This window comes from Galeopterus variegatus, unplaced genomic scaffold (genome assembly GCF_000696425.1).
Source record: "Galeopterus variegatus unplaced genomic scaffold, G_variegatus-3.0.2 Scaffold2918, whole genome shotgun sequence".
Lineage (NCBI taxonomy): Eukaryota > Metazoa > Chordata > Mammalia > Dermoptera > Cynocephalidae > Galeopterus > Galeopterus variegatus.
Window position 1 is genome coordinate 65,590 of NW_007729029.1, and position 23,949 is coordinate 89,538.

At 36.5% G+C, this 23,949-nt stretch overlaps 1 protein-coding gene across 2 annotated transcripts in view; it reads right to left on the reverse strand.

The window, feature by feature from the left end:
* Positions 1-17,558: 17,558 nt before the first annotated feature.
* The window catches only part of MS4A4A (membrane-spanning 4-domains, subfamily A, member 4A), a 31,803-nt gene continuing 25,412 nt past the window's right edge, over positions 17,559-23,949 (reverse strand). For both annotated transcript variants that reach the window (XM_008583458.1, XM_008583459.1), the window contains 2 exons: positions 20,347-20,448; positions 17,559-18,399 (listed from right to left, as the gene is read on the reverse strand). In XM_008583458.1, the coding sequence (XP_008581680.1) occupies positions 18,280-18,399; positions 20,347-20,448 (222 nt within the window). In that variant the 3' untranslated portion in view covers positions 17,559-18,279. The remainder of the gene's footprint in view (positions 18,400-20,346; positions 20,449-23,949) is intronic.

Genomic DNA, 23,949 nt, shown 5'->3' on the forward strand with positions numbered 1-23,949 from the left:
TCTGGAATCAAAAGAGTGATATGTCACCGTACATACACAAAAAAAGAATAAAAACTGCTAGTAGAACAGATACACAAATGAGAAAGAGAAAGAAAATGTATTTTATCACTACATAAAATACTCAACACCAAAGATAAACAATGAAAGGGATACAAAGGAATGAAAGAAATATAAAACAACCATAGACAAATTAATAAAATGGCAGGAATAAGGTAATACTTTCAATAACAACCCTGAATGTAAATGAACTAAATTCCCAACTTAAAAAATATAGACTAGCTGAATGGATTAAAAAACTAGATCCAACTATAGGCTGCCTGAAAAAAACTCACTTCACCAATTAAGACAAGCATAGACTAATAGTGAAGGAATGGAAAAAGACATTCCATGCAAATGGAAACCAAAAGAGAGCCGCAATTGCCATACATACATCACATAAAATAGACTTGAAACCAAGAACTATAAAAAGAGACAAAGAAAGACATTATATAATGATAAAAGGATCAATGCAGCAAGAATATATAACAGTCATTAGTATACATGCACCCAATTTCAGAGCACCCAGACATATAAAGCAACTGTTATTGGATCTAAGGTTAGAGATAGACCCCAACGCAATAATAGCTGGGGATTTTGACACTCCACTACCAACACTGGACAGATCATCTAGACAAAGAATTAGCAGAGAAATATTGGTATTAAACAGCACTTTAGGCCAAATGAATTTGACAGACTTATTGAACATTTCATCCAACAGTGACAGAATACACATTCTCATCAGTACATGAATCATTCTCCAGGATAACCACAAGTTAGGCCACAAATTAAGTCTCAACAAATATAAAAAGACTGAAATCATTTCCAATATATTTTCAGACCACAATGGATTAAAACTAGTAATTAAGAACAAGCAAAACTCAGGAGACTTTGCAAATACATAGAAATTAAACAAGGGGCTCCTGAATGACCTTCGGGTCCAAGAAGAAATTAAACAGGAAATCAAAAAATTTCTTGAAACTCTGGAAAATAAAGACACGTCATACCAAAACCAGTGGTATACTGCAAAAGCAGTAGTAAGAGGGAAGGTTATTGCAATAAATGCTTATATCAAAAAAAGAGAAAGATTCCAAATAAACAACCTAATGTTACCCCTAAAAGAACTAGAAAAACAAGAACAATCTAATCCCAAAGTTAGTAGACAGAAAGGCATAGTTAAGATCAGAGCTGAAATAAATGATATAGAGAACCAAAAAACAATACAAAAGATCAATGAAACAAAAAGATAGTTTTTTAAGGAGATAAACAAAATAGACAAACAATTAGCTAAGTTAATAAAAAAGGGGAAAAAAGGGAGAAGACTCAAATAACAAAAATCAGAAATGAAAAAGGAGACATTACAACCAATAACCACAGAAATACAAAGAATCATTAGAGACTATTACAAACAACTATATGCCAACGTATTTGAAAACCTGGAGGAAATGGATACATTTCTGGACACATTCAAACTAAGAAGAAATAGAAAACCTTAACAGACTGATAAAAAGCAATGAGATTGAAGCAGTAATCAACAGTCTGCCAACAAAGAAAAGCCCAGGATCAGATGGCTTCACTGGCAAATTCTACCAAACCTTTAAGGAGGAATTATACTAATTCTATTCAAACTATTCTGAAAAATTGAGAAAGAGGTGACTCTCTCAAACTCTTTCTATGAAACCAGCATCACCTTGATATCAAAATCAGACAAAGATACAACAACAAAAAAGAGAAAGCTACTGGTCAATATCTCTGATAAATATAGACACAAAAATCCTCAACAGAATATTAGCAATCAGAATACAGCAGCACATCAAATAATTATACACCATGCTCAACAGGAATTCATCCCAGGGAGACAATAATGTTTGAACATATGCAAGTCAATAAATATACACCACATCAACAAAATCAAGGACAAAAACCATATAATTATCTCAATAGACACATAACAAGCATTTGACAAATTCAGCATCGCTTCATGATAAAGACTTTCAACAAATTAGGTATAGAAGGAAAGTATCTCAACACAATAAAAGCCATATATGACAAACCCACTGTCAATATCATCCTGAATGGGGAAAAGCTGAAAATTTTTCCCTTAAAAATGGGAATGAAACAAGGATGCCCACTCTCACCATTCCTATTTAACATAATATTGGAAGTACTAGCCAGACCAATCAGATATCCTATGTATAGAAAAGCCTAAAGACTCTACAAAAAACTCTTAGAGTTGATAAACAATTTCAGTAAAGCTGCAGGATACAAAATAAACATGCAAAATCAGTAGTGTTTTTATATTCCAACAATGAACTAGCAGGCAAAGAAATCAAGAGAGCCAGAGCATTAAAAATAGTCACCAAAAAAATAAAATACCTTGGAATAAATTTAACCAAGGAGGTGAAAGATTTTCAAAATGAGAATTACAAATCATTGTTGAAAGAAATTAATGAGACCACAAAAAGTTGGAAAGACATTCCATGCTCATAGCTTCAAAGAATTAACACTGTGAAAATGTCCATACTGCTCAAAGTGATCTACAGATTCAATGCAATCCCCATCAAAATACCAATGATGTTCTTCACAGAAATATAAGATATAATCCTAACATTCATATGGAACAACATAAGATCCTGAATAACCAAAACAATCCTGAGCAAAAGAAATAAAGCTGGAGGCATAATACTACTTGACTTCAAGTTATACTAGAAAGCTATAATAACCAAAACAGCATGGTACTGGCATAAAAACAGACACTCAGAACAATGGAACAGAATAGAGAACCCAGAAATTAACCCGCAAATTCATAGCCAACTGATATGCGAAAAAGGCACCAAGAGTATAAAAAGGGGGAAAGACTGCCTCTTCAATAAATGGTGCTGGGAAAACTGGACATCCATATGTAGAAGAATGAAATAAGACCCACATACTTCTCACCATACAACAAAATCAACTCAAAATGGATTAAAGGCAACTATAAGACCCAAAACTATGAAACTCCTAGAAGAAAACAAGGGAAACACTTCAGGAAGTAGGACTTGGAAAAGACTTTATGAATGTGTGTTAATCCATTTTGTGTTGCTATAACAGAATACTTGAGACTGGGGAATTTATAAAGAACAGAGGTTTATTTGGCTTATGATTCTGGGGCTGCTGCATCTGATGTGGGCCTCAGGTTGCTTCTGCTCACGACAGAAAATGTCAGGCAGCCAGTAGATATAAGCAGATCACATGGCGAGAGGAAGCAAGAGAGAGAGAGAAAGACAGACTCTCCTCTTCTTTTAAAGCCCTCAGAACAGTGCCCCTGACTACCATTTTAAATCCATTCACTACTGCACAGTCCTACAATTCAATCACCTCTTCAAGCCTCCACCCTTCAATTACCATAATAGGATTTAACACCCCCTGAACAGTCACAGTGGGGGCTAAGTTTTTAATACATAAAACTTGGGGAACACAATTCAAGCTTCAATGAGTTTCAGGGGATATAATTCGATCCACTGCAGAATGTGACCCAAAAGCACAGGTAGCAAAAGGAAAAACAAACAAATGGATTGTATCAAACTAAAAAGCTTCTGCACAGCAAAAGAAACAATTGGCAGAGTGAAAAGACAACCTACAAAACGGGAGAAAATTTTTGTAAACTATTCAACAACAGATTAATATCCAGAATATACAAGGAACTCAAACAACTTAATCGTAAAAAACAAATAGCCCAGTGTAAAAATAGGCATAGTAGTTGAATAGGCATTTCTCAAAGAAAGGTATACAAATGACCCACAGACACTTGCAAAAATGCTCAACATCACTCAGCATTGGGGAAAATGCAAATCAAAACCACACTGAGATATCACCTCACTCTAGTTAGACTGGCTATTATCAAAAAGAGAATAATAAATGCTGGCAAAGATGCAGAGAAAGAAGAAACCCTCATATACTGTTAGTGACACTGTAAATTGGTGCAGCCATTATGGATAGACCTGCCAGATAGACCTAACTACAGATAGACCTCCCATCCAATCCAGCAATTCCACTGCTAGGTATGTACCCAAAGAAATAAAAAACATCATGTCGAAGAAATACCTTCTTCCCATGTTAATCACAGCTCTATTTACAACAGCCAAGAGTTGCAACCAACCTAAATGTCCATCACTGGATGACAGGATAAGGTAAATGTGGTGTATCTACACAATTGAATACTGCTCAGACATAAAAAATAATGAAATACGGCCATTTGCAGCAACATGGGTGACCTTAGAGATAATCGATGTTAAATGAAATAAGCCTGGCACAGAAAGAGAAATGCCACATGTCCTCACTCATAAGTGGGAGCTAAAAAGTAAAAAACAATAATAAAAAAAGACAGACAGATACTGATACCAGAGGAGAGGTTCTGGGGAGGTGCAATGGCTGGCCTCAACCTATCCCGTCCTCTTACCAGCTTCTTAAATCTGCCACAGGAAAGAATTCAAGATTGAAGTCACAGTAGAAAGTGAAGACAGGTTTAACGTAATGAATAAGAAATACGGTTTTCACAAAGAATGTGTGGTCTAGCTCCAGAGACCAAGGAGGTCCCACACCATGTTTAATACAAAAGAAAGAAAGACGCATTCACAAAGTACAGGCTGACTCTACAGTGAATAGTAGCTGTTAAAGGTAAGTTTGACACAAAGAGAAAGAAATACACACTTCAGATAAAGTAAGGGCTGGTTCTAGGTGAGTGAGCAGCAGCCCCATCTCCTACTGGGATTCCACTTTTCTAGTCTATCTAATACATAATTTTTATGGTTTCACTATCTAATACATATGCATGCTATCTGATGAATATTCAACTAAGGGAGTGGTTCCCAGTTATGTAACATAGTCTTGCACATGCTCAGTTGGTCTCATTTTAGGGTATGCCCATTGGTCAAATTCTATCACATGCACTGAACATATTCAAGATTATTTTAGGTTCTTTAGTGCCTCCAGTGGAAGGTGATTCAAAGGGTAAAGTCTCTTCCACTTTGCATGCTTGGTCACTGGGGATCATAAAAGCCTGTATCAATTCCTTTGACTGAGCATGCTCAGCTACTAGAGTTATATAACTCCTTTCTACCAAGCTTGCTTGGCCACTGGGTTTGCATAAGTCCGTTCTTCCATCCCCCAATATCGTTGCGTTGGTACTGAAAGTAGATCTAATATGCAACAGTAACTCTCCCCTAGGCGAGGGCCTGGAGGTGGGGTTTGAGACCCTAGGAATGGCTTGAAACCCAGAGGTGTGTTGTGAAACTTGAACCCATGGAAACTGAGCATCTCTTATCTTAGTACAACGATCACAATAATACTTTGAACTTTCAAAAGGAGAGAACAGAACTAAGGTTGCCAGAGATGGGAAAGGGGGAGGGGAAGGTAAGGTTAAAGGAGGAATTGGTAAAGGACCACAAAAAACGATTACGTTGTGTAATGTTGAATATACTAATTATTCTGATTTGAGTATCACATATTGCCTACAGAGAATGATATTCAACTCTGTACCCCACAGATATGTACAATTAACTATGTTAGAATAAAATAATAAAAATAAAAATTAAATTAAATTAAATTTTATTGTTTGCCTGGGTTTTCTAGAATACAGAGCATGAGACAAGGACTTAGTGCTGTTTTTAAGTTGGAGGAACACATAAACTGCACAAATCATAAGTGTACACCTCAATGAATTACCACAAAATGAACAAACCTGTGTTTCTACCTCCCAGATCAACAATTAGAAAACAGCCAGAACTTGGAAAGCACAGAGACCTTTTGCTCTCTTCCAGCCACTAAGTTCTCAAGGATAATCACTATCTGGACTTCCAATACCTGCGATCAGTTTTGTTGGTTTTGATGTTTGAGTAAATAGATCATACAGCATGTATTCTTTCGTGTTTGGCTTCTCTCCATTACCATGGTATTGTATTGCTGACTGAAATTAACACACAACAACAACAACAACAAAAAACCTCGGTGATTAATTTAAGTCTATGTTATCCCAATCAAGTTTGTGGGTTGGTGGGGTTTCGGTATGGTGAAAGGAGGCTGATTATAAAGAAAAAATTAAAGTTTAGGAATGATGTAAAATTTTCATTACCACATGTAACTGAGACCTCTGCTTTCAATGTGCTAAAACTGTCTCCTAAAACAACTTTAGAATGTCAGCTCCATGAGATCAGAGACGACTAAGTTAGCTCACTGTTATAGTCCCAGCAGTACCTGGCATGTAATAGATTCTCAATAAATAATTCTTAAATTATTGTGAGATACAGTTAAACTGTAGATGTACTGGAAAAACTCTGTTTTCATTCCTGGGAATGCCTGAATATCTGGATTTTGACTCTTTGTTGAGATAAGAGCATTGGAATTTATGATGTGCTGTTTAAAATCCAAATTCTCTTGGCAAGCCCCAAGATCAGTTTCTTTACTAATGGTTTGCAACTAGCCTAACTGATTTGACAAGACTGCCTTGACTACTTAATGGAATACTAAAAGTCTTTTGCATAAATATGAGCAGTTCAAGTCAGAGACCAGCACGGTCCATCTGTCTGGTTGGGCCTCTGAGAAGCTTGCACTACGGAATGTCTCCAGGAGCTGCCTGCCTTCTCTTGGTGCATTGTACCCTTTGCCTTTAGATAAAGCCTTACGATGTATATTATGTGGTGTTCATTGAGTCCTTTCAAATACCCAAACTGGGAAAAACAATAGATTCTGACTTGGGGAATCTAGTTAGGAATAGAGAAGATACAATACTTTAAAAAGAAAGACTTTTAGCTAATTTTTTTCTTTGACCAAATATCTTCCAGATAGAAAAATAAAAAAATATTTGAAATATAAAACCTCCATTTACTAGGTCAGCGAAAACAAATTTCTTATAAAACTTCTCATAGGATCCAATTAAAAGGTAAATATTTGAATTACATGCATATGATATACTTATAAGAAAAAATTGCATCATTTGCAGGCTCATACTAGTTTCAAAAGAAATTAAGTTCAAATAAATGAAACAATGCAACCAAGTGTTAAATAACTAAACTTTTTAATCTGGACATAATTTTGTTTGGGGGAAAGATAATCTTTATCAGCAAAGAAAGAAGGAAACTGATCTCACATACAGATCTTGCCAGAGTTTTACAACATAAAAAAAGAAGTACATAGATGCATATGGAATATATATTATATACACATATATTTGTAAGTGTTTATAATTTATGCCACTTGGAGGTCTTGTCATGGCCACAGTTTCTCGACTTCAGCGTTGGAGTAAAATGGGAATATTTTTATTACTCTCCACCATCTTAAATCAAATTTGGGAGGGAATATTAAGTAGAAAAATATAGTATTATAAAATGACGAATTATCAAAGGTAATCTGTAAGGGTTGAAGCACTGTGCTGCTGGTAGCAGGGGAGAAGATTCATTGAGCACAGTGAGGCTCCTCAGCCCCCCCACACTGTCGGTCTCCTTGACGTGCAGCCTCTCCTGAACAAGCTGAAACATTCATTCAAGAGGTGGAAGCAAGTTAGAGACCGTATCTGTTGAAGCTGTACTTGAAGTCTGAAAAGGATTAGAACAAGCTCTTCAGTAGGAGAAAATACCACCCTTTGCTGAAATTACAGATAAAAATATCCAGAGGGGAAACCACAAGGAACTTTCAGTACTTCTCCCTTTGCCCAGATGTATGTACTTGTTGCCCAGATGTATGTACACACAAAAAATCTAGTATTATCAGACTCACGCAATTAGTCAAAAGTACCTAAATTCCTGAGAATCCCATGAGCAGTAGCAGCCCTAACAAATACCAGTCAGTAAAAAACTTGCTGACCTTAAAGAGCTTCTAAGAGGAAGGCAAATGCATTGTCATCTTTGTTCAAACCATATTTCAAATTCAGTATTTTTTTTTCCTGTTTACAAGGAGATCAAAAGGAAGTGTCTTTATACATCTTTTCTGTGTTTGTCATATAGTAAATTCAAAATTACAACTAAGGGACGTATTTTAATTAATTCAAAATTGTAAATATTTTCCCTAGAATTTGTATAGCTTTGTCTCATTGTGTTTCTTGCATTTGTGTTGTGTGAAAACAAAACCACTTGAGCATAGATTAAAACTATCTAGTGATTACTACATGAAGGAGTTGGAAAATATCTCAAAGTAATTTAAATATAAAATAGCAATTAAAATTTGCTAGTGTCTTTTATGAGTTGTTTCTCATGATAACAAATGATGGCTTTTAAAAAATCAGCATATGAAAGTTGTAACACTTCAACTTCCTGTTTTAAGATTTAAATTATCAGATATAGATTAAATTAAATTACATATGTTGACATTTTTAAATGAATTTCAATTATTGGAAAAATAAAACAAAAATTCAAGTATCTATGTTTATGGGCATCTTTTTTAATATCGAAGCTCAACTCTTCCAGTCTTAGTGGAACTTTACATACCCTCCCACTCTGTATAATGAGAAAACTGGGAAAAAATATTAAACAACTGCTTTCAAATGAGATCAGGCACATTCAGGAAAGGATAGCCATAGACTAAACAACTGCTTTCAGACATTGAATAATACTTAGTGCAGGGCTTTTAACATTGAGAAGATGGAAACAAAAGCGAATATAATAATTGCTCTGGTTTTCTGATTGAAAGAACTTCCCAGACCATGGTCATGAAAAAGGATTCCTACTGAGTTTGCTGAATTCAGAAGACAGAAATCACAATTTTAGGGAGCTGAGACAGCTAGAATTAGCAGGTAAAGCACCATAAAAGAGGATACTATGAAGAGAAAGAGTTCCAGAAATCTGCAAGGGAGTCCCCTTATATTTGTTGTCAAATACTCATGTACATTTGTAGGCTGAAATTCGAAAAGCACAAATAGTAGCCAGGTAGTTGCAAACTTAATGGTTATCAGAGCTGAGAGACATTCAAGTTCTGACCAGCTAGAATGCAGAATCTTACACGAATACTCAGGGCACAGAGAAGAGAGTTCAAGAAAACTTATACTTTAAGAATGTCTAAGCTAGCCCAGATCAAAAACAATTCTAATCCCTCCCTATAATGCTGTTTTTAAAGTCTCAAAAGAATCAAACTGGTCTTCACATTTAACTTCCTGACAGAAATAAAGTTTAATCCTCTTTGAAAAAAGAAAATTTTGAGCACTCAATCACATAAAAATTGTAATATACATCATCCAACCCAAAATTATTATACATGCCAAGAAGAAAAAAAGACAACAATGACAAATAGAAAAATCAATCAATAAAAACAGACCTACAGAGGCTGGCCTGGTGGCGCACTGCTACAGTGCACTGCTTGGGAGCGCGGCGGTGCTCCCGCCAAGGGTTCGGATCCCACATACAGACCGGCCGCTCACTGGCTGAGCAAGGTGCGGGTGCGACACCAAGGGTTGCGATCCCATTGCCGGTCCCGGTCCGGTACGGGCGCGACACTGAGGGTTGCGATCTGTTGCCGGTCACGAAAAAAAAAACAAAAAGGGAAAAAAAAAAAAACAGACCTACAAATTACAGAGAAGATGTAAATAGAATGTAAGTATTTTAAAACATATGTTATAAATTTGTGAAAGAATTTCAAGGAAAACATAGACACAATGATTACAAAAATGAGAGGTATAAAAAAGAACCAAATAGAACTTCTAGAGATAAAAACTATAATATACAAAATGAATAAATCACTGTATGGGATTAACAACATATTAAACCTTGCAGAAGAAAAGGTTAGTAAACTTGATGGAAACGGAATCTCTATAAACTTAAGCAAAGGAAGAGGGAAAAGACTACAGAGATTCATAAATCATCAGTAGGACAATGTAAAGTGGTTTAGCATGTGAAATCCAAGCCTAAGAAGAAGAGACCATGGCATTGAAAATTATTTGAAGAAATGGTTAGAATTCCCAAATTTGATAAAAGGTATAAAACAAAAGATCCAAAACAGCTCAACTAACCTCAAGCTGGATGAACAAAACTAAAGCTACTCCAAAGTATATTGTAATTATATTGCTAAAAATGAGTGATAAAAAGAAAAGATTAAAAGCAAAGGGAAAAAAAACACACTGAGCACAAAGATAATTGCAGCTTCTCATCAGACATTATGTAAGTCAGAGATAATAAAAAGGCATCATTAGAGTAAAAAGACAAAAGCTGTCAACTTAAGATCCATATTTGTGAAAATAACCATCAAAAATCAAGGAAAATAAAGATGCATTCAGACATCAAACAAAAAATTCTGAGAATATTTAACAACAGAAAATCTGCACTACCATGAACGTGAAAGGAAGTTCTTCAGATAAAAGGAAAACAATATCAGTTGATAACTTACATATGCAATAAGGAATGAATAATCAAGATCTAAGGCAAAAGTTCAATATGTTAAGTCAATTGTATTTCTCAATACTACAAATAACAATTTGGAAAATATATTATATTATTTTATTATGCATACATATTCATGCCATTGTATAGCATAAAATACCCTCACTTATATGCACAGACAAATTTGAGAAAATAGGTGCAAGATCTAACCCTAAAAATGACAAGACATTGCTGAGACAGATTGAAGACCTAAATTAGAGGGGTATATTCTGTTAATAGATTGGAAAATTCAACATTGCTAAAATGGCAGTTCTTTCCTAATTGACCTATAGATTCAACACACTTCTAATCAAAATCCCAGAAAGTCTTCTTCAGTAAGTTGACAAACTGATTCTACAACTTACATGGAATAATTAAATACCCAGAATAGCATTATCAGTTTTGTTAGTGAAGAAAGGTGATATAGGACATATGCTCCTGATTTCAAGACTTGCTGTAAAGCTACTTCAGCGATGAATGACAAGATACAAAATGAAAGGAAAGGAAATTACTAAAAAAGTCTTGAAATAAAATGCATCAGTTTATTCCGTAGCCAGAAGAGTGGCTTTCAGTTCATTATTTTCTCCATTCTGGTTTAGTCTATATTCTTATTACAAACACGTCTCTCTTGATACTCTTTCCACTACGTATAGCAAATTAATAAGATCAAGATTCAGAATGAAAACCAAACCAAAACAAAGCAAGAAAACAAGACTTGTGGGAAATGGCAAGTTTTTAAAATAGTTAATTTAAGCTAAGGTAAATAACAGATTGTATGATGGTCACTATGAACACCTTGGATTATTCTTCCCTAAGTTGTTCCGTGCTCAATTATCTGACTCGTTGAGTAACGTAAGGGTGATACATCAATCTTGGAACTATTGATTGGCCCCGGGTTTTGCATACAGTATTAAGGATTATCACTTTGCAATCTCACAATATAGATATAGCCTCTTATAACTGTTATGACAGTGATTGAAGTCTTTTGAGTCTTCTGTTATGCTTACAAATGGTCATTTGATTTCCTGAATATAAATTACTTTTAATAATTGGATGCATGTGTGCTCACGGGAGCTAAGAGAGAAAGGAAGGAAGGAAAGAAAGACCACAGTAGTGCCGTGGACTTACAGAGGGAGGGAACATTCCTAGGGCTACATAGTGGAGTGGGGGGTGAGGGGGAAGGCAGAGGGAGGTTGGGGGATAATTGGCGAGGGACGAGGGGTACAAAAGTAATTTCTGGTAAGGGGTATGCCCCCAGTATGAATCTGGCCCTCACATCATGGGAAGGAGGGATGACAATTAGCTCTGTATCTCATGAATATTCTTAATAAAAATTAATAAGAATAATAATTGGATGCATGTTTTCTCAATAGATAGAAGTTTTTGCAGCAATGCTTATTGCTATAATTGCTCATTATCAATTGTCCATTTTTTAAAATTGATGAAGACACAAGTCAAAATATTCTTTAATCTTTAATTCTCTTTATTTTTCTTGGAAACTTTGTTATATAGGACTAGTGAAGAAGAGAAGTAAGATTTTAGAGGAAAAGGAATAGAAATCTACGATAACACAAATTTAAATTAGCCTGAAGTCTTTACTTTGCTTCATTGAGTTTAAGGGGAAAATATAAGTACCCTTATATTTATATAAAAAGTAGGATTTTTATATAAATATACTTTATAAAAAATATGGTATATATTTTCATATAAAATATAGGTATTTTATGTAAAATACCTATATTTTATAAAAAGTAGGTATTTTACAAAGAAATAATTTTCAGGCCCAAGTAGCTTGACTCTACCCCCAGAGGCTGGCCTACCTCCAATTAGAATATACCAATAAATATCACCTTCTGTACTCAAAACCTTAGAACTTGTTTTTATTCTTATAATTCACAAAGTGCAGTACAGAACCAAAATGCTCCATTCATAATAAGCTCAAGTTTAACCTGGTGACTGGTTGTTGATGAAGTTCCACTCCTGAAGACATTAACAGATCCCTTCTGGATCTGACTGTACTTTCTCTAAAAAATATGGCCAATCCACAGTCATCAATTACCAGAGCCCAAAAACTCAGACACTTACATACCAACCACTATAAAGGCAATTATTGGCCCAACTATTAATTCAGCCAAGCAGCCACTAACTTGCAGTCATTAAGTAGACAGAGAATCAAAATGCCTCTATATCTTATTAATACCAGTTGAGATCATCTAAAGGAAAGGAATTGGTCTAGATGGGGACCTATCTCTTGAAGATTTGAAGATTTAGGATGTGTGCTGTTGGCAAATTGTAACTGTATTTTCAAAACAAACCTATCCTTTGGCTCTATAAATGTATTTACAATGAAAGTGAGTGGCAGACTGCACACTTTAAAATAACTTTTTGATCTTTTTGTGTATAGTATATATGGAATATTGCCATTTGATCCAGTCCATAGCATTCTAAAATTACCTGATTGTATGTACTTGTGCTGCACTACACTGGCTTAGATTGTATTCTTGTCCCTCACTACATTCATTCTGTCCAAAAAATCCCCTCAGATGGCCAACCAAGAGATATTTCCAAAGCTGCAAGCAGTCCTGATTCCCAAATATACATCAAAGCCACTGGATGACCCACACTGAGTTTTACCTGGATATATTGATTTATTTCCCATAGATGCACAGCTGATACTTGCAGGAGAATTATCCATTCCACCTGACTTCATAGCCCTATGCTGCCATGTCGTCCCCAACAAGGCATCAGGAGAAATTAAACACTCCTTTCCTAGGGAAAAGTAGCTACTACTTTATCCCAATTGCATACTATCACTTACAGTGGAAAAGTGTACCCTATGGTTGGAACCTCATTTTGAATAACTCACAAAGGCTCTTTGGAAGACAGTTTTGTGAAAAGATGACTCCACTACTATAGGATCTTAGATTATTCTGGTATTAGATCAGATAGGGTAATATTATAAATTCGACTCTCTAAAACTTGACAAGTTAATGAAACTTACCAACTTTCTGAATATCTCTTCTTTCTCACCCTTGTCTTTCACGTAAATATTACTTTTGGGCTTAGCAGGTTTATAAGTCAGAACTATGTGGGAACTATTATCTGTTTCTCTTTCTGCACATTTAAAAGTGACTGCTGTAATGCTCAAATAAAGACTTACCCTAATCAAGTTAGCTTCTCTTATTATTTTATTTTTTACTTTGTTTTTTTGCTTTAATTGTTTAATAAATCTTTGTATATTACCTACCAGTGTCACCTACAACTCGAAGTGATTTACAAATACTGACACCTTTAGTTTTCATAAGAACCTATAAGACAGGGACTATTTTTAAAACAGTACCTTTTATATATATATTTTTGTAATTTTTATAGATGAGAAAACTGAGAAACCACAATGATAAGTTGCTCAATATCACACAGCTAGTAAGTTGTGGAGCATTTAATTATGTGTCTAAAGAGTAATTATTTTTATTGTAAATGTAGCAATAGGAAGCAAAGTCTCATGGGCATTTCCTTACTGTTTACATTCTTATCACATACAGTTAGAACCTAGAATAACCAGATGAAGAATGACATGACATGATGTGAAATGCATGCGGGTAGTCTTCTCTAAAAGTTAGAATCATAACATCTTGTTCTAATAGCCCAGAATGTTTGTGTGAACTTTTTTTTTTTTTTTTTTTAATTTAAAGATGACCGGTAAGGGGATCTTAACCCTTGACTTGGTGTTGTCAGCACCAGGCTCACCCAATGAGCGAACCGGCCATCCCTATATGGGATCTGAACCCAGGGCCTTGGTGTTATCAGCACCGCACTCTCCCAAGTGAGCCACAGGCCGGCCCTTGTATGAACTTTTTACAACTAAAAATGCACTACTCTTAAGTTGCTTATAGAAATATTAACATTAAAAGGTTTCTGTATGCAGTAATTCTCCCCAAAGAAGGCATTCTCTGGCCATTTTAAATAAATACATATCATGAATTATAACTATAGGGTGCTTTATAAAATCCAAGAGAAAGCAAAGAATTAGGTAGTGACTGGTAGGACTTAATATGAACTTTGGCCTTTATTCTGAATTAAAGGAGAGAGGTTTTTGCCCAGTTATCGCACTATCTGAAGAGTACTATTTTCTGTCTTTATATATTTAAAACCTCAGGGGTTGACACCACTCTAGATACACTTTGACTCAGAGACTCAAAGGACATCACCACGGTCTGATCTTTCATTTGGCACCTCTCAGTTCTCCTCTGTAAGCATTTGTCTGTCATAGGATTTATATAGCAGAATGATGGCTGCCAGTAGCAGCAAATTTACCTCCTCACAATGCCACGCCCAATAGGAAAAAGGAAAAAGGGAGATACTCTTTCCTATTCATTGGAAGAAGCATTAGTTTTGATTTAAAATGTATCAGTTGTGCATAGAGTTGGTTTTTCTTTTTTTTTTCCTTTTTGTCTTTTTTCGTGTCCGGCAATGGACCGCAACCCTCAGTGTCGCGCCCGTACCGGACCGGGACCGGCAACGGGATCGCAACCCTCGGTGTTGTGCCCGCACCTCGCTCAGCCAGTGAGCGGGAACCGGTCTGTATGTGGGATCCGAACCCTCGGCGGGAGCGCCACCACGCTCCCAAGCGGCACACTGTAGCAGTGCGCCACCGGGCCGGCCCCTAGAGTTGGTTTTTCTTAAATCACAAGGATACCACAGAACTTCGCTCTAGCTAGGTTGATGTAATTCTGCCATTGCCCAGATGTAAGACCCAAGTCGACTCCTGAAGCTGGGGGTAGAGTCAGCTTCACTCTACAAATAGTGATTCCTTACAAAAAATTCAGGCCATGATTATCAGGACAAGTGGGAATAAATGTTGGATGTCAGGAACTGTAAAACATTAATGAAATACTGGAGAAAAAAATAAGTGAGATATTATATGTACAATGTAATTAAAAGATTGTAATGAGGCCCAGGGATAGAAAAATATCTCTTTTTGATATGGTAAAATGTTAAACAGTTAATACCAGTGGGTAAGATGGACTATACAGTAGGTACTGTTGGCATAATTGCCAATCAATATGGAAAAATACGTTACATTTACAATATTAAACAATACTAATAAAAATAAATACAAAGTCAAAACTACTAAGCAAAGGAAGAAAATACAAAAGAAAATCCTGTAAAATTGAGATTAAAAAAACTTATCCAAGCAATTAAAAATATTAAAAATCATATATGAAATGATAAAAATATCTCTATATTACAATAAAAAATAATTTTATAATCAAAGACAGCACAAATAACTGTCAAAGAAAAATAGCTGACTAAAGAAAACAATTGAACCAAGGCATATAGATGACTGTTTAGTATCGCTAATATGAAAATACCTATACATAATAAGTAAAAAGGAAAATAGCCAAAGAAAATGAACAAATAACAACCAGAAATAGAAAAATGGCAAAAATATATGCTGCGGTTAATAAGGAACTCAAATAAAGTGGCTTAAATCATAAAAATATTTATTAAAATTCAGAGTAGAATGAGCTTCAGGATTGAGCTTCTTAACAGGGGATTAAGGACCCGTCTTATTTCCATTTCTCACTATTTCCATTTTATTTTAACTCTATCTTAAAGCTTATTCCTTTATAGACATTCACATATGCCAGTAAATAAGTCAGGTTACCTGTATTCTCACTGATGTCCAGTAAGAGATATAGAATATCTATATTGACATAAAAGCAATAGTTTTGAGGTTCACCCTGACGGACCTTGCTAGATTACTGTCTGATCTCCAACCAAGAAAATAGAATTTCTCAATTAACTTTTCCTGGGTATTGTCCATCTGTGGAGCTGGAGAAGGGGGTGAGCTTGGCATTGAGAGGAAGGGGGCCTCATATTCCCATGAAAAGTATGCACACAGGAAGAGTGGATACTACAAAAATATGTGAGTATAGCACAGAATACATAATATAGAAAAATACACTGAGTTAAAAAATATCAATGTCCATGAAAATGCAATGACCTTTTTTCTTCTATCATAATGAAAATATCACTTCCTCAAAAAGATCTCTTTTGGTTACTTACTCTAATGCTCCACACCTCCCAACACCACTAGTCACAACCACTCTGTAGCCCATTCATATGCTTTATGTTCCACTTAACTTCTAACACCATAAGAAAAAATTTTTTTTTCCTTTTTGTCTTTTTTTCGTGACCGGCAATGGATCTCAACCCTCAGTGTCGCGCCCGTACCGGACCGGGACCAGCAACGGGATTGCAGCCCTCGGTGTTGCACCCACACCTCGCTCAGCCAGTGAGCGGCCAGTCTGTATGTGGGATCCAAACCCTCGGCAGGAGCGCTGCCGCGCTCTCAAGCGGCGCACTGTAGCAGTGCGCCACCGGGCCGGCCCAAGAAAATATTTTGATTAATTGCTTACATGTTAATTTGCGTCCTTCCTTATAAAAGTGTCACCTACAAGAGATAAAGGACATTGTCTCTCTTGTTCACCATTACTTTCTCTATGCTCAAAATAACATCTGCCTCATCACAGACACTTTATAAATAAGTGTTGAATAAAATGATAAGTTTATATATACATAAGAATACATATATATGCACATATATTCATGTATATGTATAAATTAAAACTTTTATAAGGAATTTATTTACTTTTAATTGAAACATATAGACTGTAAATATTTGTGGGGTACAGAGTTACATTTCAATACATGTATACAAGGTGTGATAATCAAATCGGGGTAATTAACACATTCATCATAGTGAACCTTTACTATTTCTTTGAGATGAGAACATTTGATCTGCCCTCTTCTAGCCACTTGAGGACATACAATAAGTTGTCTTTTGGGGTTCAGTACATGCCAGTCAGTACTGGTTGCTTTGCTTATACTACACCAAGTAATTATCACCGGTCTATGAGCCAGGTGATATCTTCCTGAGAAAAAATGAAGCACAGAGAATTCTGTGATATGTCCATGGAATGTAGGAAGCAAATGAGAGATATAGGATTTTTAAGATGAAAATCCAGTGCTGACTGATTAGAAAGCCCACTTTCTTTATCACCACACAATATTTCCCAACATCAGTACTTAGTTTTTTCCCACCCTATCGCATCTGAATGGGAAGTAGGTAGCACATAAACATATCGCTTCTAATTTTATTTAATTTATTTTTGCTCTGTAATAACACAAAGCAAATGTATTTAATGAACGTTCAGTAAATACCATGTATTGTGTGATCTCATATATGGCACTGGATACACACTTGATTAAGACATAATTGTGCCCATTAGGAGGTAAAGGGGGGGGAAGAGAGAGAGAGAGAATATAAGTTGAATATGATCCGTGATATGATTTTATTCCATGTGTACTTCAAATCAAATAATGGTTTGAGCACATACAAGGACTGCCTGTGCTATTCCAAGGTACTTTCTGTGGGAGAAGGAAAACAGGAGAAGAAAAGATGGGGGGGAGTCATGTATCCCAACTTCCTGAAGGCAAAAGCACTTTGTGTCCCCTAAGGTTCCTCACACAAGTGGGAGGAATATTAGCAGAGGAGCAGAAACATGTAGTCTGCATGGAGGCCTCATTTCAGCAATATTTTTTGACCTTTTACTGCCAAATCTTATTTACCAATTTAACGCCCTTTTATAAAGTCCCAAAGATAGGTGAAAAATTTTCAAGTGCTGTTGACCAATTAAATGTATAACTTATTTATTTAACTTCTAATGCTGTGATAAAGAGCCAGTAAAATAAATTGTTGAGTTCTTGGAAAAAAAAATGAGAACATGATTTTGAAGTAAATTGGATATATATATCAGAGTTAGATTCTGGTACTTTCCCATGTGGGCTGCTTGCAAAGAAGTCAGTATAGATTTTCTGGAACATTTTTCTGTTGATTTGATGGTGGCATTAAACCTCCTTTAAATGGTGCAGGAGATGCTGTTTCTGCCGTGTGAGGATTTGATGGTAAAATTAACACAACCTGTGAAATCAATCAGAATGCCAAAATGAGACACCCAAATAACCTCAGGATTTCCCTTTCCTGCCCACATAATGTCATCATTATTAGAGGTTACTCTTTCTTCTTTGAGTTCAGTCTCAAAATTAATCTTGTAGGACTTCTCAGGCATTGTTTAGATGAGGCTAGATCTAAGACACACATTCAGTGATAGCTCTTGGCCTGAGATGCTCATGGCTGTTACTAGGTCTTGCAAGTGGATCAATCTTATGTGTGGATGACGACGCTCAACAAGTTGGGTGAACCCAGGTGTCATGGAAAATACAGAGCTTTTCTTCCAAACTAGGTTGCTGCTCCTAATGACAACAGCATACTATGATTTGCTGGCTATGAATAAAGCACTGCAAAAGCCACACTGGCCCACAATGGCAGGAATTATCACGAAACTAAGAAAAATTGTGGCAATTCTTCCACAAACTCAGTGTGACATGGGATTGGTTAGGGGCAGTGGGGAACCAGAAGAAGATGGAGACTTAGGTATTCTATGCCCCAAAGCCACTGCTCTTCTGGACTCACACCACAAAACTAGCGAAAGCAACATTTCCCAGCTCTATCTGTATAACTACATTAGGACCAGAAGAGGAGGCCTAAATATTACCATCTGAAGATCACTAAGCAGTTTTACCCCATGCCCAAATGCTCCACTAAATGAAATTATAAAATTACTGATAATCACTGAGAAACCTTCACTTCTAGGGTCTCATAATACAAAATCCCACTACCAGAGTTAATGTGATTTAGTTCTTTCCACTGTGGGAAAGGGCTGTGGCAGTGTGGGATCCAGTGTTGCCTGGGAGGCCCCAAAGAAGGTAAAACACTACAAAAGGGTGAAGAAGAGTACCAGAAACACAATCGCATCATATTATTTTGGAGGACATCCCCACCCTATTGTTCCCAGGGCCTGTTTCTTGGTCTCTTCTCTCCTCCCATTTCTCTTTTCTTTCTCTTCCTGCCATTCTTTCTGCTTAGCACCCAGGAGGATCTGCTGCAGGCCTCAGGGTAAGAGAATGGGCAGGTGTGCACAAACTGAGAGAAAAGTTTGCAGGCCTGATGTTTCTTAATAGGCCAAGAAAGCTTGCTGTGATAGAATAATGGAGTGAAATCTGACACTTTTTGAGGACCTCTCCCTTGTGAAGTATCCTCTGATCTGGACTCGAAGGACATACCCTTTGAGAGAGTAAAGATGGGGATAACAGCTTATCTTTAGCCATTGTGGTAGGCAGGAATCTAAGATGACACTCAATGACCTACCCTTTTGTGCTGCTTTCCCCTTAAGTGAAGGTGGGACCTGTGCATATGATGGAATATCACTCCTATGAGTAGGTACTGATAAGTTGACTTTGAGTTTATCAAAAAGGGCATTATTCTGAATGGACCTAACCTAATCGTGCCAACCCTTTATAAGGGCCTGAAAGCCTCAGAGACTTTTACTCTCCTGCTGATTTCAAAGAGGAAGTACATTGTCATGAATTTTAAAGCTGAGAGGATATGAGTTCTCCCACATGAGCATGGAAGAGAACCAGAAGTTCAGATGACACCACAATCCTAACCAACTTCTTTCTTTTATTTTGGACCAGTAAGGGGATCGCAACCCTCAGCACAGTGTTGTCTGCACCACGCTCAGCCAGTAAGCGCACCAGCCATCCCCATACAGGATCCGAACCCACAGCCTCGGCACTACCAGCGCCGCACTCTCCCGAGTGAGCCATGGAGCCGGCCCCTAGCTAACTTCTTAATTACAGGATTGTAAGACCCTGAACAGAGGTCCCAGCTAAGATGTGCCCAGATTCTGGACCCATGGAAACAGACAGATAATAAACTTGTGTTGTTTTAAAGCTTTAAATTTCTGTAATTGATTACACAGCAACATAAAACTAATACAGACATCTTAAAGGGAAGCCCAATACTCACCCCACCAGGGTTACAACAGGTTGCTTTACATCCAAAGGCAGAGAGAGACACAGCAATGCAGAACTCCAGCACACTTAAAATGAGCACCATAGCCTCCAGACCCTGAGAAAAAGCAATATAGAGAGGAATAGAAATGACATGTTCCAAACATTTACCACTAATTATAATGCCAAAGGAGGAAGATCACTGGCAAAGAGTCAAGAAAACTAGCTTCTAATTGCAGCAAAACACTTGTCCAATTCTCGGTTTGCTGGATGCCACTTAACTTCTCATTTTTTTTACTGATAAAATAATCACAGATTTTTTTCCTTGGCTCATTACTTTTTATTGCTATTGTGAGCACAGAATGTGAGAGTGCTTTAAAAATGAGGAAAGGGATTTATCACCTTAGTCTTTTCAAGCACCATAAATTCCATATAGCTGACACAATAATATCATCCCATATCTTAGTGATTGTACGCAGAATAATCATCACCTAAGGAAGTTCACATCTTAATCCCTTGAATCTGTGAATATGTCGGTTACACAGCAAAGGGGAATTAAATTTGCAGATGGAATTAAGGTTGAATATTAGCTGAGGTGGGGTATTATCCTGAATTGTTCAGGTGGGTCCAAAGCAATGACAGAATCCTTATAAGTGGAAGCAGAAGGCAGAAGAGGCAAAGTCCAAGAGAGATTTGAAGATGCTGCACCTGCTTAATTCAAAGACAGAGGATGCAGTGAAAACCCAAGGATTGTAGGAAGCTTCTAGAAGCCAGAAAAGGCAAGAAAACTGATTTACTCCCTTGAGCACCCAGAAAGAAATGCAGCCCTGACAACACTCTGATTTTAGCCTACTGAGACCCATTTTAAACTTCTGACCTCCAAAACTACAATCAATTCGTATTGTCTTAGGCTGCTAAACTTGTAGTAATTTGTTAAAACATTAAGAAACTGATGCAACAATAAATAACAAGTTAGTCCCTCTTTAATCCATCCCTCAAGAGAACTGATTTTAGGTCTAGTTTTCAGCCAACACATAAGGCTGAATTTGAGGAACATTGGGCAGTGTTCTTGTTCCTAATAATTTTACCCTGGATTGATTGCTGGGATTTTTTGGTTTGAATATTTTGTCTTTTTCTTTCCATGAATAGGGATAGTCCCTCTGCTGTGGAAGAGCAAATAGATCAGGAGTCCCAGACATGAGTGACACAAACTCAAGTGGACCTTGAGAATATTTGCATTCATTGTTTCTTTATTTCTCATGCCTTCAACAGGTTCAGTAGACTCTGTTTCAGGCACTGTTGCAGGCTCAAACAGGCAATTTCCTATCCTCAAGGATTTACTATCTGTAAGAGGTCAGATAGCATATATTTTAGGTTTTGTAGACCATAAATTCTCTGTCACAAATACTCAGCTCTGCAGTTATAACACAAAAACAACTATACACAATAAGTAAATAAATGGGCAAAGCTATATTTCAATAAAGCTTTATTTACAAAAACAGCTGGGCTTCCAACAAAAAGCAAACACCTGTGTGTGTATGCATCTGTATATGTATATATATATATGTATATATGTATTTGTGTGTGTATGTACATATATGAATATGTAAATATACTAATATGTATGTGTATTAGATATACATATATTAGTTTGAGCCATATTAAACCACTATCTTTCCAGCTCAAGTGTACTTGACCATTGGCAATTTCATATAGTTCTGCCTAGTTGCAGGTAGTATGCTCTCTAATTACTCTTTTCTACAAAGAGCTTAACTTTTTTCTAAACCTCTTTTTAGAGTTATATGTTTTCCATTGTTTTTATCTTTTTCTCCCAAGAGGACTGGAGCTTCTTGATGGTAGGGAGCTGTTCTCCTTGTTATGTCTTCCTGAGTGCCAGCCGTAGTACTGATTATAAAAGAGACTCAGAAGCCTGTGGACTGACACTATAGGTGCCCAGGTAAAAACAGACTTGATGCTTCGGATCCCAGGAAGCCCTTATTGAAGTTCTCTGCTATACGGACAGGCAGGAAAAATGTTCACATAATTAATAGCAATTCATAATGGCCTTTGGGGGAAAGTGGTTGAGATAAATGCAGAACCAGCTACATAATTTATAGGTTCTCTTGTGAAAAAATTAAAGTTAAGAATTTTAGGACAGCAACAGCAGGGCATTAAACCCAGTGCAGAGCTCTTCTAACTATGAAGTCCTGAGTAACTACATAGGTCCCATGCTCATGAAAACAGCCTTAGGAAACCAGTCAATCCAGATTTTGTTTCTATTATTGTGCCATTAAAGTCTGTGCTTCAATAAAAATTAATTAATTAATTAATTAAGTCTTTCTATTTAAAAAGTCACATAGTTACTGATTGTTGAATGTGGTATAGCATATCATGAAAAAAAATCTATGAGTGGAGAGATCTTCAGAAACTGAAATTAATGTTCTTCTTCAGGTTAACTGCATAGCACAATAGTAAATAGTTTGGGGGGGGGGGTTAAAGGAAGGAAGTTCCAGAGTCAGAGCTTTCTTTTGCCAACTTCTAAATAAGTGGCCTTGGAAAAATTTGTCAAGTTCTGTGAGAAGCTTTCTTTTCTTACTTTGAGTGAGTGGCAAGAAATAAAATTGCTTACTATAAAAACTGTTAGAAATCTTAAGGGTTTAGCAAAGACATCACAAGGAGTTATTGTGGTGTGAACATACCGCCTTCAAGACTTATGTAAGATTAGTTATGAATGAGGTAAAGACAATGCATTTGATTCTGTATAATAAGATGGTGAGACTGTTGAGTTTCCACATTTAGGTTAGGGAAGGAGGCCATGAAGGAAAGAACTTAGTAGGATGGTGAGAAGCGGGAAGCTCATATGAAGGGAAAAAAACAGAAAATGTGGTGGTGTTGAGAATGACCAATAGACTTTTAAATAGTAAGTAATTAATTTTGCATTTTACTCTGCTATGATGTGTTGCAACAATTCTTCCTTTCTGCACTTACCCAGCGGCCCAAAACTTCAAGAAGTTTTAGTACCTACAAACCATGTGTAAGTGGTAATTTTCAGAATAAAGCAATTAATATAGCATCTAGATGAGGGCAAGTGGTACAGAAAAGTAGTAAAATACTAAATGGAGATTGAGAATTTGCAGCTAGATATTGAGAGTAAAAGAGGTTAACTTTGCAAGAACATTCAAAGGTGTTGGGGGGGGTATGGGGTGACTCACTACTTGTAGGATAATGTTCAAGACAATTTCACTTTATTATTAGAGAACCATGCAATTTCATAAAGCTCAATCAGGAAGCCCTAGGGGCATGTAGAGACTGAATCTGGGCTCCATTTTTAGAGGGGATAACAGTCATACTGATTGGTGTTTAAAAATTCAACAGGAAAAATTATGCAAGATGCCAGCATAGTAACTATTAGGGAGGAGGTGTTCTGTAACTATGAACTCTCTTCTCACCTTGCCTCATCACATGTAGAAGAGGAACAAAGAGAGAGATGAGATGTGGACCAGACTCCTAAATGAAAGTCCGTTCTACTTCTCAATCAATTCCAACTTCCAAAGTGATTCAGGAGTTAGAGAATGTTGATTGTTGCTTTTGCCAGAGCCAGTGCTCCTCAGACTTTCTT